Below are 15,060 nucleotides of genomic sequence, written 5' to 3' on the forward strand. Positions count from 1 at the left end.
CTGTTCCATAATGTAATGTAATGTTCCATAATGTAATGTAATATTCTGTTCTGTTCTGTAATGTTCTGTTCCGTAATGTTCTGTTCCATAATGTAATGTAATGTAATGTTCTGTTCCATAATGTAATGTAATGTTCTGTTTCGTAATGTACTGTTCTGTTCCGTAATGTAATGTAATGTACTGTTCTGTAATGTAATGTTCTGTAATGTAATGTAATGTTCTGTTGCGTTCTGTTCTGTTCCGTTCCGTAATGTAATGTTCTGTTGCGTTCTGTTCCGTAATGTAATGTAATGTTCCGTAATGTTCTGTTCCGTTCTGTTATGTTCCATAATATTCTGTTCTGTTCTGTAATGTTCTGTTCCGTAATGTTCTGTTCCGTAATGTTCTGTTCCGTAATGTAATGTAATGTTCTGTTTCATAACGTATTGTTCTGTAATGTAATTTTTTGTAATGTACTGTTCCGTAATGTAATGTACTGTTTCGCAATGTAATGTTCCGTGATGTAATGTAATGTTCCGTAATGTAATGTAATGTTCCGTAATGTAATGTAATGTAATGCTCCGTAATGTAATGTAATGTTCAGTAATGTTCCGTAATGTAATGTTCTGTTCCGTAATGTAATGTTCTGTTCTGTTGCGTTGCGTTCTGTAATGTAATGTTCCGTAATGTTCTGTTCCGTAATGTAATGTCAGGTTGTCAACAGGGATCAGAATCATGGAATTCTTCGTTTGATCATAGACCCTCTAACAGAGGGTCTATGGTTTGATAAACAAAGATGGACAATATACAAAATTAATATCACACGTAAATCATTTTCCATTGTACTTAGATGAAATGTACACAGTGATCTTGAGTGGTTTCCCTTCATAGCCAATAAGTCTTTTTATAAGGCTATTTTACTCATGTTATCACTGTGTCGAAGTGAGTTCCGAACATTACATACCTACAAAGTTAGTTGTCCTGTCACATGCACTGATGAGCACAATATCATGATCTACTAGTACTGTACCCACAGTGAGAATGACAAGTAAACAAATTCATCCCTAACATATGCATTTAATTTTTTTCAGATAATTTGTGATTTCACAAGAATCACACTGCTACAATATTTGGTGATTCCCGCTGATTCACATAACTTATTGCATAATTAGTCTTATATTAAATAACATTATTTTTTAACCATGTAGTCATTACAAAATATTTTTTTCTTTTATGTTCTCAGATAAAATTATGTCTTTATTGTCCAAATTATCGCATTAAAAGCCAACATTTTGCACATTTTCATGTATTTTTCTACAATTTGTTAATTTTGGATCAAATAGACATAATTTCTAATCAAAGAAAGCTTAGAAAGAACTCCCATGTGCTGAGAGTATTGGAGACACATTAAATATAATTTGAAATTACTTAGCTGAAAACTAATTATGCAAATCAGAAAATTAACATGAACAGATTTGATTGTAAAACTAATGAGGTCTGCGCAATGTAACAAAAACTCTATGTACCAAGTTTAATTGAAATGTGATTAGAACCAAAAAATTATGAATTATTATGCTAATTGGGGAAATAATATGAACAGAGTTTTACCCCAAACTAATTAGGTTTGTACATTGTCCTAGAGCATCTTTGTACTAAGTTTCATTAAAATGGAAATTAGTACTTTAGATATCAGTGTGAAAGCTTAAAATTGGTTAATTATGCAAATTGGGTAATTAATATGTACAGATTTTAACCCACAATTATCCAGGTCTGTCTATTGTCCTACAGCATCCATGTATAAACATTCATTGATATGTGATGATTACCGTAAAAATCCGCAAATAAGCGTCACCCTTAATTAAGAGCCACTCAGTGAAAATTTGTTACATTTGACCCTCCATTAAGAGCCACCAAGAGTTGAGTGGTTTTGTCAATAAGAACCCAGAAATAAGTGCCAGCCACCCGGTTGTTTACAATCAGGCAGACACCGAGCTTATCGTGCCTCACTTCCACCTGCATTGTTTATTGCCGCACAGAAGGTGCGAGACAAATAAAGATTATCCCCATAACTTGCCTGATGTCCTGTGTAATTGAGAACGGAAGAATGATAGACGAAAGAAATGCACTGAGAGCATGAATGTGACTGTCAACTTGTCCATTTTATATTTCTGACACACAATCGACCAATTCACAAACTATTCATAGTAACTACTAGTATGTTTTTTTGCCGAAACACCAAAGGACACGTTGAGATATTCATTGTCAATGTTGTCTTTATAACCAAGTAAAGAACATCACGATTTTAGAATGCCTTTATCGGAAAATCGGAGGTATCGAAAATACATTTTCACAGACAGACCGGAACAGGAAGTCAGCAGAAAACAAAAGATTTTTTCCTTAGCGTGGGGGGAATTTGGTTAGCGTGGGGGAAAACAGAGGTGTTAATCCGGTCATGGCAACGTTTGAGGGATCATGACGTAGCTCCGACTGTGAGAATGTAATGATTACGCAGCCCACTCTCGCTGATCGTGATTTTGGGTTATTTTTTGCATTTTATTTGAGACGTTCGTTTTTGGATGATTCGAGACAAAATGTTCAGGGAAGTAACAAAATAACTGGCATTAGTTTGGAGAGGACTCTCTTGCCGAAAATAATCAAAATTGAAGTTGAATGGATTAGTTCCACAAACTTGTGCGATACTTGTCTTACAGCAAAGTGAAGTCTACGTGACCCGCCTGACCCAAATATTTAAATTAGCTATTTGTGAGAATTGAAAATAATCTGAACTTGTACCAATCAGAAAATGCCTTGTAACAGGCCTGGGCTTTCGTGAATGATTTCGTCTTTCCGATTGGTCACAGGAAATTATTTTTAATACATGTAATTGTTACTTTCTCGGTATCGTTTCGTATTTGGTTATATAGGGGTGGGGCTATAGTTTGACCCTGTTTGCGTGGACTGTGAAGTACGTGAATATCATTATAAGCTGGCTTGATTATGAAACAGGAAATATAAACCAAAGCTGTACTGTCAGACGTCTAGCGCAATTAAAACAATGCCCAAGTACCCAAGCTGTACAAATCTATAGAAAAACGTGTTTTTATTTATTGTTTTTGCCATAAATACAAGTGATTGGGCATCATTTTTATCATTCGTTCCATGCTTCCTTTGCAAGTATGTCCTCTCCTGTCACTGCTGGTCAGATCAATTCTATCCGAAACTATTTTATATTGTCACCAAATCAACCACCACGCCAGCCACAGCCACGCAAGTTATTCCCAGTTTTCAAGAAAAAAGTTTGCCGTACCAAACTTGGTAAACAATTGTACAAGTGATTCGAGTGTTGGGTCAGACACTGAGAGTGCTACCAAATCCGACTTCAGGCATCGCTACGCATTGTCAGTGAAACGTGACTTCAGGCATTGCTACACATTGTCGATGAAACGTCGAATCGTCGTATTTATTTGACATTTGTTATTCCCATAACAGTATTTTTTACAGAATAAATTAATTGCAATGATACATCATTAATAATTACTTGTCTGTTTTGGTTGTGTGTGTGTTTGCCTATCCCCTTCCCTATTTCACAATGAAAAAGTTTGATGACCCTGGTTTAAGAGCCACTGGCTACAGGGTTGTCAACATGTTACCTCAAATAAGCACCACCCAGAAATGAAAGTGTTACAAAGTGGCTCTTATTTGAGGGTTTTTACGGGAGTACCTGAGATATCAGTGTGAAAGTTGGAAATTGGTTAATTATGCAAATTAGGTGATTAATATGCACAAATATTTACCAAAAACTAATTGGGTCTCTGCATAATTTTAGATTCATTGAAATGTGATGATCAGTAGAAAAGCTGAAAATTAATTATGCAAATTAGGTAATTAATATGCACAATTATTTACCCTGAAACTAATCAGGTCTCTGCATAGTCCTAAAAGATCTATGTACCAAGTTTCATTGAAATGCGATGATTAGTACTTGAGATACCCGTGGAAAAGCTGAAAATTAACTAATTATGCAAATTAGGTGATTAATATGCACAAATATTTATCCGAAACAATCAATCTCTGCATAGTCCTTGAGTATGTAAGTACCAAGTTTCATTGAAATGTAATGCTCACTACTTATATCAAAAGCTGAAAATTAATTAATTATGCAAATTAGGTAATTACATGTACTGATATTACCATAAAAACTATCAGGTCTGTGCAGTGTCATATGACATTTATGTACCAAGTTTCATTGAAATGTGATGATTAGTACTTGAGATATCAGTGGAAAAACCGAAAATTGACTAATCATTATGCAAATTAGGTAATTAGTATCCACGGATTATTACCAAAAACTAATCAAAACCTAGCATTAGTTCAGAAAATATATGTACCAAGTTTCATCAAAATCCAATGAGTGGTTGTTTAGATATCAGTGGAACAGTCATGGAACCACTAAAAAATAGCTAATTATCATGCAAATTAGGCAATTAATATGCACGGATTTTTACCAAAAACTAATTAAATCTGCGCATATGTTCAGAGCATCTATGTACCAAGTTTCATCAAAATCCAATGAGTGGTTCTTTAGATATCAGTGGAACAGTCATAGAACAGCTAAAAATTAGCTAATTATCATGCAAATTAGGTAATTAACGAGCATGGATTTTAACTAAAACCTAATCAAAACCTAGCATTAGTTCAGAGCATCTATGTTCCAAGTTTCATCAAAATCCAATGAGTGGTTCTTTAGATATCAGTGGAACAGTCATAGAACAGCTAAAAATTAGCTAATTATCATGCAAATTAGGTAATTAACGAGCATGGATTTTTACCAAAACCTAATCAAAGCTGCGCATTGGCCCAGAGCATCTATGCACCAAGTTTCATCAAAAACCGATGTATGGTTCTTGAGATAGCAGTGGAACAGTCATACACACACACACACACACACACACAGACACACTAACTGCAAAGACTCCCATTTTGTGCTTCGCACATGGGAGTCAAAAATATTTTGCGAAAAATCACCAAAAAATTAGTTTATGAAAGTTGACAAAATTAGACATTTGGCATTCAAAAGGTTAAAGGTCAATGGGTTGACAACAAATTGTAAAAAAACACATAAATATGCACAGAATATTGCATCAAAGCGAAAGCAAGATACTCAAATGTTTACGAGTACTGATGTGAATATAGAGTACTGATGTGAATATAGAGTACTGATGTGAATATAGAGTACTGATGTGAATATAGAGTACTGATGTGAATATAGAGTACTGATGTGAATATAGAGTACTGATGTGAATATAGAGTACTGATGTGAATATAGAGTACTGATGTGAATATAGAGTACTGATGTGAATATAGAGTACTGATGTGAATATAGAGTACTGATGTGAATATAGAGTACTGATGTGAATATAGAGTACTGATGTGAATATAGAGTACTGATGTGAATATAGAGTACTTACCGACATAGCTTAGGAACACTGGTAAATAAAGTAAACCATGACTGGCTCCGAATAACACAATACATAAATACATTCGGAAATAAAATACTTGGAATATCTGAGATTTAGCGAATGCAAGTACCAGTATACCAACAAACTTTGTCAACGTAATACCACTGAGAACCTGTCAAATAAACAGTCTATATGTTAGTGCAGTGCGGTGTAATACGTGAACATTTTAGTAAAGATTTTTTTGACTGTTCATGCATTGCATCATGGGACTAATCAATTGAGAAGACATGGCAGGAATGAATGATTTAAAAATTACTGTAAACTGCTTAATTTTCGCTTTAAAAATTTTCATTATTGGATGATTTTATTGGCATTCATGAATACAAAAATTTGTAGAAATAGTACCGGTATGACCTGCAGATAATTTTTAGTGATTCGTGAAAATTTGTCATTCTAAAAATTAAAATGGTTTACAGTGCAGTAATCAGAACGACAAACATAACATGAGTTTTATTCTGGCCAATCACAATCTGATGAAGACACATAGAAGATAGAGGATCCAGTAACTTTTAATTCAAGTCTCTAATGTATGTCTAACAATATCTGACCTATACACAAGTCACATTCAGATCTCACAGGAACAGCGACCAATCAGAACTTGTGTCACAAGCTGATTTCTTGTAAGATACATTCTAATTGGTTGTATTAGGAAAGCTGCATGAATGCGACTTGCATAGGAATTTGGTCAAATGTAGTTAGAGATGATGTACGCCAGCATTAGGAATAACTATTATTACACTTCCATTTTTTCTCAAATTGAGCCAATCATTATTATTCACAAAATTGCTTTTCAACGACAGAGAAGGAGCGTTTCCTATATACAAAAAGCAACAACCGTACATGTAGTATTTTGTGAGTAGAGTGACCGCTGATGACTCGAACAGACATGTTATATTGAAGATGCTGAGACAATGCAATGTCATTGTTGCTTCTCGACTTTATTAAAGCGGGGAGTCGTCACTTGCACATACGCCAGATGGCCATAGTGTGTCATTGTTTACAAACAAGCGCTTACCCACCAGCCTTTGCGTTTTTAGCGTATGTTGTTATCGTCGCATGCACAGGTGGCGACCCTCTCGCTTTAAGTGTCAAATATATAGTATATTTACAAAAACATATTTGCATAAATCACTGTACATACCGAACTTCCCATATGACCCACTGCGTACTCTGCTCGGTTTTTCCTAGTGCCACGCGTGCTGACAGCAAACGCCCTGGTTATATGAGAACAGAACTCAACAGAAATACCTAAACCCTGCAAAAACAAAAAAAGATTATATTTTATAAAACAAGGAATGTTTGCACAAATGGTGACAAAACAAATTACATAAATTACTGTAAACTGCTGCTTTGATTTTGTGAAAAAAATTTGTCTTGGCAAATTGCCATAAAACCCTGAAATGGTGAACATTTCTAGGAGTGAAAATTAAGTGGTTTACAGTAATTTAATCAAACATTTTGTAACAGTAGACATGATGCTAATCCTTAATTTTTTCTTGCAAAATTTTTTTCTCTTTTTAATTTCAAACCAAATAGGTCTATGTTTTTTATTGCCTGCTTTAATCAAAATGTTTGAAAAAAATAATTATTTATATATGTGTGTTTATTTTTTGAAATCTCAAGTTTACTTTTGTGTACAATGTCAGGCCAGTCAGTAATTTACTCAGAATTCCCTCCTTAAACTGTAAACACAAATTGAAACAAGAAAGCCATGATCATAGATAGCAAATTCCCCTGCTCCATTATTTACCAACACTGGTTGAACTTTTAACTTTGCAATAGTGTTCCAGATATACTATTTATGCATTTGTAATGAGGTCAAATGACCATATATGGTCATTCAATATGTTGATCAGATCTGGTGTGCAATGTATCAATAAAGCGCTGGTTGAATATACCTGCAATAGTGCACCAGATATGACTCCATACAGGCGGGCGGCTGGTTGGCGGACGAACAGACAAACAAATGTATGAAAGGACGCTATCTTCACTGATAGCACTACATGCCAAGGGATAAAATTAATTCAGTTGTTTGAATGAACAAGGATAAAACGTAAAACTTACCATAACAAGATTGACCAATGACACAGCATTCAGACTGATACCCCATAGATACATAGTTCCCATCAAATCCACTGTAATCATGGTAATAGTTATGCATATTATCGTCGCAGAGTAGAAATCCAACCCAAGAAGAATGAAAGTGACAACAAAGATAGCCGCCAGTGAAATGCCAAGGTTGAAGTATGTATCATTCTCAATAAATAGATATTGTTCATAGAACACATAGAATATACTGCAAATAAACAAACCATTATGTTTTAATAAAATATTGTTTTGATTTGATTTAAAAATAGAATTGATTTGATTTAAAAATTATTTGATCTAACAATTGAATTGGTTTGATTTAACATTTTGTTGATCACCATCATTCATTGATAAATTTTTTGTTTATACAATTTTTTAAAATCATTTCAGAATTTTTAACTAAATGGACTTCAATCTATATTCCTCATGTTTTATACAAAACATCAGGTAAATTGAGTAAAAATAAATATTTCAAAAAAAATCTTTAAAGTAAGATTTTTATTTGCATTATGAAAATGTCTAGTATATAGAAAGTAAACGCAATACATTGCTTTTGTTTAAAGGTTTATTAAAAACAGCAACTCTAGTTGGCTAAAAGAATGCATATTTGGGTTGAATAACCAATAGGATGTGTTGTTACAAGAAGACTCACCTGTATGGAAAGACTTCAAATTCATCCTCTGTACCATGGGCATCATTGAGCATTCTGGTGATATTACCGCTCACATTACGTGCATGCTTTAACGCGTCAATGAAATCAGCAGAGTTCTTCAATATGGTGTGGTAAGTCATGAAGTAAGTCGCTGCAATTCAAGATAAACATAGTGAAACTATAGTGACCTTTCCCATGCACATTCGAACAGTGAAAAGATGTGTGGGTATGTAGTTTAAATGCTTGTGTAAGTTTGAAAACGAACATTGGTAAAGCTCAGTTCCTTTCAAGTTACAGTTTATAAACAGATTTGATCAAGTTCAAGTCGAATCGAATATATGTCAATATACGTCCAAGAAAGGTCAAAATAGAAAAAGCAAAACCAAAAAACTACCTAGGAATATTGACCGAGTCGCTTGACATATGACACATAACATAACCACAGCTACAGGACTAGAACTCATTGACAATGTCCGACTATGTGTAAAATCATGGATGTTTGAATTTTGCGTAAACAAATCTATTTTGCATATGTTGTGTATGCTGAATGAAACTCATTTCAAACACGATGCAGAGAAATGACTGAGGCATTTTAACACAAAATACATGAATGAATGAATTGGCCTATAACAAATTCATCTATGAATATGGTTCTGAGAATTTCCTTATTTCAGGTTTTTATGGCATTTGTAAAGACAAAATTTGGAGAAAGTCACTGACACTCCATGAGAAATTATTATCACGACATTTGTACACCTGTACTTACCCCCAACTGTACGTTTCTGCTCGTCTTGAAAATGTACCGCAGACCCATATGCTGCATGACCACTATAAGAATACAAATTTAATTAAATAAGAACTTTTTGTGTGAAATGAAAAGCAGAACAAGGAATTTTGTGAATTTTTTTGTATGTGCAAAAGTTTTGGGAATTTCATGTCGTGGGAGTATAAATGGCCATTTGCTGTAGAATTTCACAAATATTAAAAATAAACAAAGCATGAACAATTCTAGCGAGAAGTATTTAAGGATTTAAATTAATGAGCAAAAACAATGATGACAATAAATTATTTTCCAATGAAGACAAATTTTTATAAATTTTCGAGTCAGGAAAATCATGAAGTTATGTAGCAGTGAATATTTCATTGAAATCTATAAGACAGTGACTCAAAGCATCTAATGTGAAATTTTGTCTCAATTTTGTCGCAAGAATTGATAGTGACGAAAATTTAACGGTTTCTGTGCACTCAATACTCACCCTTTGCTGCATGCAACCCCAGGATTGTCCTCCAAAAAAAACGGCAAATACTTCTCAAATTCTTCCGGTGTTGGTCTTTTCCCCTTCTCAGAATGAGAGTGGCATGCGATACAAGACTTCTTAGGACCAACTGAAAACAACCACCAATAAAATGCCATTATGTATAATTAAGCTAATTTAATTAACTATGCAAATTTATGCATATAAACATTTAAAAATGAGCAATTAGGATCAATATACTTAAGATAATACAAAGTTATTATAAGAATATGTGTGAAGTGCGTGTAAAGGCAATACAGAGCAATGTGTAGCAGAATCAATGCGATCCTGCACTACCTGAGTGCATACTTTCTCGCGATAAACTAAATATCACGTTTACCTGCTGCATGCATTCATAATTTAATGAGATACTAACTCAAAACAAATTAAAAATACACTGTATACAAGTTAAGTCACCAAATGTTTGCATGTTCAATGATTTCCTTTTACATTAAAAGTTTTATTTTTAATGTTTTAATGTTTGGATTAATATATATATGCTTAGAATGAATGCAATTACAGAATTCAAATGCTATCTGTGTCACAAGTGCATTGTTATAATGGATGTGTATTTTAGACTATTTACTCACCAGTCGCAGGGCAGAACGGTTCATCTGTACTATTGTAATATCGACAACAAGGCACTGATCCTTCAGCATTCAACCAATCAAAGAAGTCGTCAAGCCAAGAACTTGTTGGGTGAGCTAAACGCGTACTAAAAGATGCAAAACAAATAATCAAGCATTGGTTGACAGAATTCCAATGCTTGTTCTAGGATAAAATGACATAAATTACCATGACGATCTGATAGGACGTGCCTGTGGTACACAGAGATTTGCTGTGACGCAATTAGTTGTGTTAACTCACTGGATTGTCATAGTCATTCAGTAAAATAAATTTCACATTTTATAAACAAAATCTAAGTGTTAAAAAAAAAAAAAAAAATCACAACATTTTTGTTCCTGCATCAAGTCTCCTGTACAGCCACATATAAAATTTGATTTTTTCTTGAAGATTGATCTCTCAAGCAGTCAACAAACTGGCTGAACTAGTTTTTGGGGGATTCCATTTTGACACAGGAACACTACAAAATCAGTCCTGCTAGAGGGCACATGGCAAACCATCACATAAATGAAAACTGAAACTTACTAGTTGGGCATCTGAGAAGCATGGTAAACTTGTGACGTTAAGGAATCATCGTTACAACCTGAGCCTCCGCAGATCATATTCTGATTCTTGACTTCAGTGAAATCATATCCTTCCTTAGTCACGAAATACACTGGGGGTCCCACATTCAGGTATTTATTCAGATAATCAAAATAATCAAGAACATAAGAATTCTGATGGAAAAAGAAAACATTTTTTTTTTTTAAATAGCTATATAGCAGTTAGATATGAACTCCGAGTCCAGTAAACTGTTGGATTTATGCTAAGCTTATTGGTATCTTGGGAGAGCTGTAATTACTCCATTAGAAGAAAATCTCTTTAAAAAAAGCATGCATTTGTATTGCTATTGGAAGTCCAATACCGTATTTGTTCTATTAAAAGTACACTCCCATATAAAGACCTGTGTAAACCTACAGTATTGTATGTCAATTATTAAAATATAATTTATTTCCACTATAGACACACATATGCTTCTACAAGAGCAAATATGGTAGCTATGAAAACACTACCCCCAAAAAATCTAGGATGTGTGACCTTTAAAGGGTCATGCATACAGCCTCTTCTACAGTGTACTTCACAATCTCTTCTACTGTTAATTATTCTTACCTCAGGCATAGAAAGCTGCTGATCTAGTCCAACCTCAACTTTTGTCATGAGAACAACATTAGCACAGAACATGAAGACAAAGAAAATAACCTGTAAATATGAACAAACTGAGTCACATTTGGAGAAATGACACAACAAACAAACACAGAAAATGGAATTCCTATGAGATCTCCACAAGAATCACTTAACACAAATGTCAACATTAAATATTAAATACTGATGACAAATTTAGGTTTGATATACATATGTCAAATTTGACACCATAGAAATAATGTCAGTCTTTGCTAGAATTTTGTGTAAACAAGACATTCTATACATGTTGTACAACATTAGTTTCAATGCCTACAGTCTAGGAGTTTTTATTCATAAAATCTTAGAAATTTATATTGTTAAATTTGTTCTTGTTTTTTATTTATCATTGTTGTCTGTAACAATGTTTGTTTTTTCGTTTGTTTTTTAGCCATAAATTTTGTAATTTCCTACATTATATTTGGGACCCATACATAGCAAGAAATAATGTGATGACTGTTGTGCTAAAACACAGATACTCTGAACTGTTTTAAAACACTATGCTAATCTTCAAAATATTCTACACACCAATGTCACTGTGAAAAATAAGGAACTTACAATGAATGGTCTCAGCCAGTTTTTCATAATGAAAGGTGCATAGTATTTTGTCATAAACGAATAAAGTATGCCATTCTCTTTGGGTCCAGGCTCTTTCTTAGAGTTTGGTAGGCAACAGAAAACATCAAAACGTCCAGCATCTTGTCGCTTAGCATCCAGGGACATCGCCGCAACGAACACCGTGATTTGTAAAATGAAATCAATAAATACTGCGGTGGCAGCATAGAGTGAGAATGCTTTGACAGCGGGCATTGTTGACAAGGCTCCTACAGGACACAAAAAGAATATATGTGATTGATAAGTGAGTGGGAATCTTCAATATTTCTTTTGTACAGCAAGTCAGTGATATCGTCAGCTGATTGGTTAACAATATAGCTGTGTTGCACGCAATGTTGTTTTCAGGAAGCAAGTACATGTAGATCGTTATCAGATTCAAAGGCAACTCAACATTGCTGCAATACAGCTGTACTGTCAGTCAATTATCCTACTGACTCAGAGCATGAAACAAATTTACAGTCACAGTAACATCGACAGTTACATTATGACACAACCTGCATGTTAAGCGTTGTTAGGATACTTGGGGCTGTTACTGAGTTAAAGCGGGGTAGTCGTCACCTGCGCATGCATCAGATGGCCATAACGTGTCATTGTTTACAAACAAGCGTCTACCCATGAGCCTTTGCGTTTTTAGTGTGTGTTGTTATCGTCGCTTGGGACTCAATTCCCGCGAGTGCACAGGTGATGACCCTCCCGCTTTAAGTGCAAAATCCTCTCAATTTCATCATTCATTTACAAGAAATTCAGCATGGATTGTTTAGTTTTATCGATAATGAAATGCGAGAATGGACAGTTTCACCCCCTACTTTTATGAAATGTAACCCCTACTCGATATATTGATGCTGATTCTATCCATGTTTCTGTTCATCTGTAAGACCCCTCGGCTGATCAAAAAAATGATAGGAAATATTAGAGGTGCTAATAACTTAACCTAGCATAATATAAATCTTTTTGATATGTATGCAAATATTCTTTAAACTTGCACTGATAACTGGAAAGACTATTCAAGACTATTTTTATCTTGCTGATGTGAGGTGAACACCACTACCTCATAACATAACTGTATATAATATATATTTAAAAAAAAGTTAGGGTCTTACCGAGAAAGAAGGCCACAGATTCTGATAAACTTGTTAATAACATGCTTGGACCAACGTCACCCACAACTCGACCAATTTGATCGGCTCTATCTTCATAAGGCATCCGTGTATCACGCTGTAAACAAGTTATCAAAAGCAATCACGGATTATTTATTGTATTTCTAACATCAACGAGAAACTGTAGTACAAATTTCGCATGACTTGAAAAAAAGTGGCCGGGTAAAAATTAGTAAATATACATTTCCATGTTTTTAAGAATAAAGAACTGTAGCTATTTTGTTTGGTGGTCGTTTTATTGCCCTAACAAAAACAGGCATGTGACACTATTGGATGCTGGTCATAAATGAGCAGCTTTTACATGAGGAAACATTGGCAACTAATAATGCAAGGCTTGCAATGAAAGTCACGTCATGAACCTAATTTTTGAGATAAACTTTATACATTTGTACTGTAAAATATTTTAGTTTCGCTTGAAGGAATAATTCAGTGAAAATAAAATCCAGCGAATATACCTTTTTTTCTATATCAGAAAATTAATTCCTGCTAAAATAAATTATTTTACAGTATTACTTTATGTGGATTACTTTATATATGGGACGCTAAGAGGAAAAGTAAACCATGATCTGTTCAATCGAAAAAAAAACAACTATTTTTAAACTCAAGAAAATCAAACAATGTGCCTGAAACATTTGGAAAAATAGAAAAGATATTTAGTAGTTTTCCCTATGCTAACACATTGCCAGTAAAACATGGAAACTCCTGCACACTCGCTTAAAACCCACTATGTTCAGGAAACTGTATTGAAAAACTGAACATGAGACCACCCTTTCAGCAATACTTTTGCATATTCGCCTATGTTTAGTAACCAAAATAATAATTAATATTTTCAAGTCAAACTTATTTGATTTTGATCAACTTTTGATCAAATATGTCAAATATACTAGTTGGTGAAAGATAAAAAAAATAATCCAACCCCCTGTTTATAAGTTCTTTGGGTGGTCGTCACTATACACAGGTTTGACTGTATTGTAAATGATTCTTTTTAGTCTGAAATATCTTTTTTCCTATATTTCATTTAATTTCATCAAAGTCTTTACAGTGAAAATTAATTCCAGTTAAAATAAAGTATTTTACAGTAGCTTTATTTACCTGGTATGTCTGTACCAATATAAATATATTATCCACACCGACAGCAAGCACTAAGAATGGCATGACTTCTATAACAATCAGCGTTGTCGGTATGCCAGCATATCCCCAGATACCGAGAGAACAGCCCACAGAACAGAGTACAATCAACACTCCCGACAGTCCAAGACTAATCTTAGAGTCAATCTGAATAAACAAGATTACATGTTATACATTACCACATCTGGAATCTAAAATCGATAAAAAAAAAAAAAAAACGCTTTGAAAGTCATAATTGTTTCGCCAACATTTTGAATTTTTCTACAAATTCATTGTCAACTTAGAATGAAAATGACAAAATTTCTTCTTTGGCAAGTTTATTTTTTGAAAGGTGACAAAGAATAAGTGAAAAAAGCTATTTTCACAACTAAATTACCATGGTAACAGACTCATGACATTTAGAAACAACGCTGAAGATTAACAAAAAATGTGCCATGAGGGTTTGAACCTCAGACTCCACATTTTTTTTCAGACTATATAAAGCAAGTTGCTGGGAGGTCAACCAGAGTGGAAGGAGACTGTCTGGTATTCTATTGATACTTGTCTCATTCTCTATAAATAAAACAGATATCATGCAGCACACTGCCATCTATATTGTATATTTCTTACTTACCATAAATCGCTGACAACTCGTGAGCTTTCCCAGCGTAACAGCAACGTACGCAAACATCAATAGATAACTAACAAGGATCGTCATAATGTCAGAATCACTTTCACGAACCAACTCATCTTGAATAGAACGCTAAGTACGAAGAAATAAAAAAAGATGAACATGAAAATGAATT

General features: G+C 34.0%; 1 protein-coding gene across 1 annotated transcript in view; it reads right to left on the reverse strand.

Moving 5' to 3' along the window:
- LOC100367226 (NPC intracellular cholesterol transporter 1-like) overlaps positions 1–15,060 on the reverse strand; it is a 29,005-nt gene that overhangs the window by 3,798 nt on the left and 10,147 nt on the right. The window contains exons 6-18 of the mRNA XM_085508076.1: positions 14,889–15,017; positions 14,240–14,422; positions 13,091–13,205; positions 11,934–12,199; positions 11,307–11,396; positions 10,683–10,873; positions 10,124–10,248; positions 9,495–9,624; positions 9,005–9,066; positions 8,239–8,389; positions 7,563–7,794; positions 6,640–6,753; positions 5,448–5,610 (exon numbers count right to left, since the gene is read on the reverse strand). Of these exons, the coding sequence (XP_085364202.1) occupies positions 5,448–5,610; positions 6,640–6,753; positions 7,563–7,794; positions 8,239–8,389; positions 9,005–9,066; positions 9,495–9,624; positions 10,124–10,248; positions 10,683–10,873; positions 11,307–11,396; positions 11,934–12,199; positions 13,091–13,205; positions 14,240–14,422; positions 14,889–15,017 (1,951 nt within the window). The remainder of the gene's footprint in view (positions 1–5,447; positions 5,611–6,639; positions 6,754–7,562; positions 7,795–8,238; positions 8,390–9,004; positions 9,067–9,494; positions 9,625–10,123; positions 10,249–10,682; positions 10,874–11,306; positions 11,397–11,933; positions 12,200–13,090; positions 13,206–14,239; positions 14,423–14,888; positions 15,018–15,060) is intronic.

Source organism: Saccoglossus kowalevskii, chromosome 14, assembly GCF_978046115.1.
Source record: "Saccoglossus kowalevskii chromosome 14, keSacKowa6.1, whole genome shotgun sequence".
NCBI lineage: Eukaryota > Metazoa > Hemichordata > Enteropneusta > Harrimaniidae > Saccoglossus > Saccoglossus kowalevskii.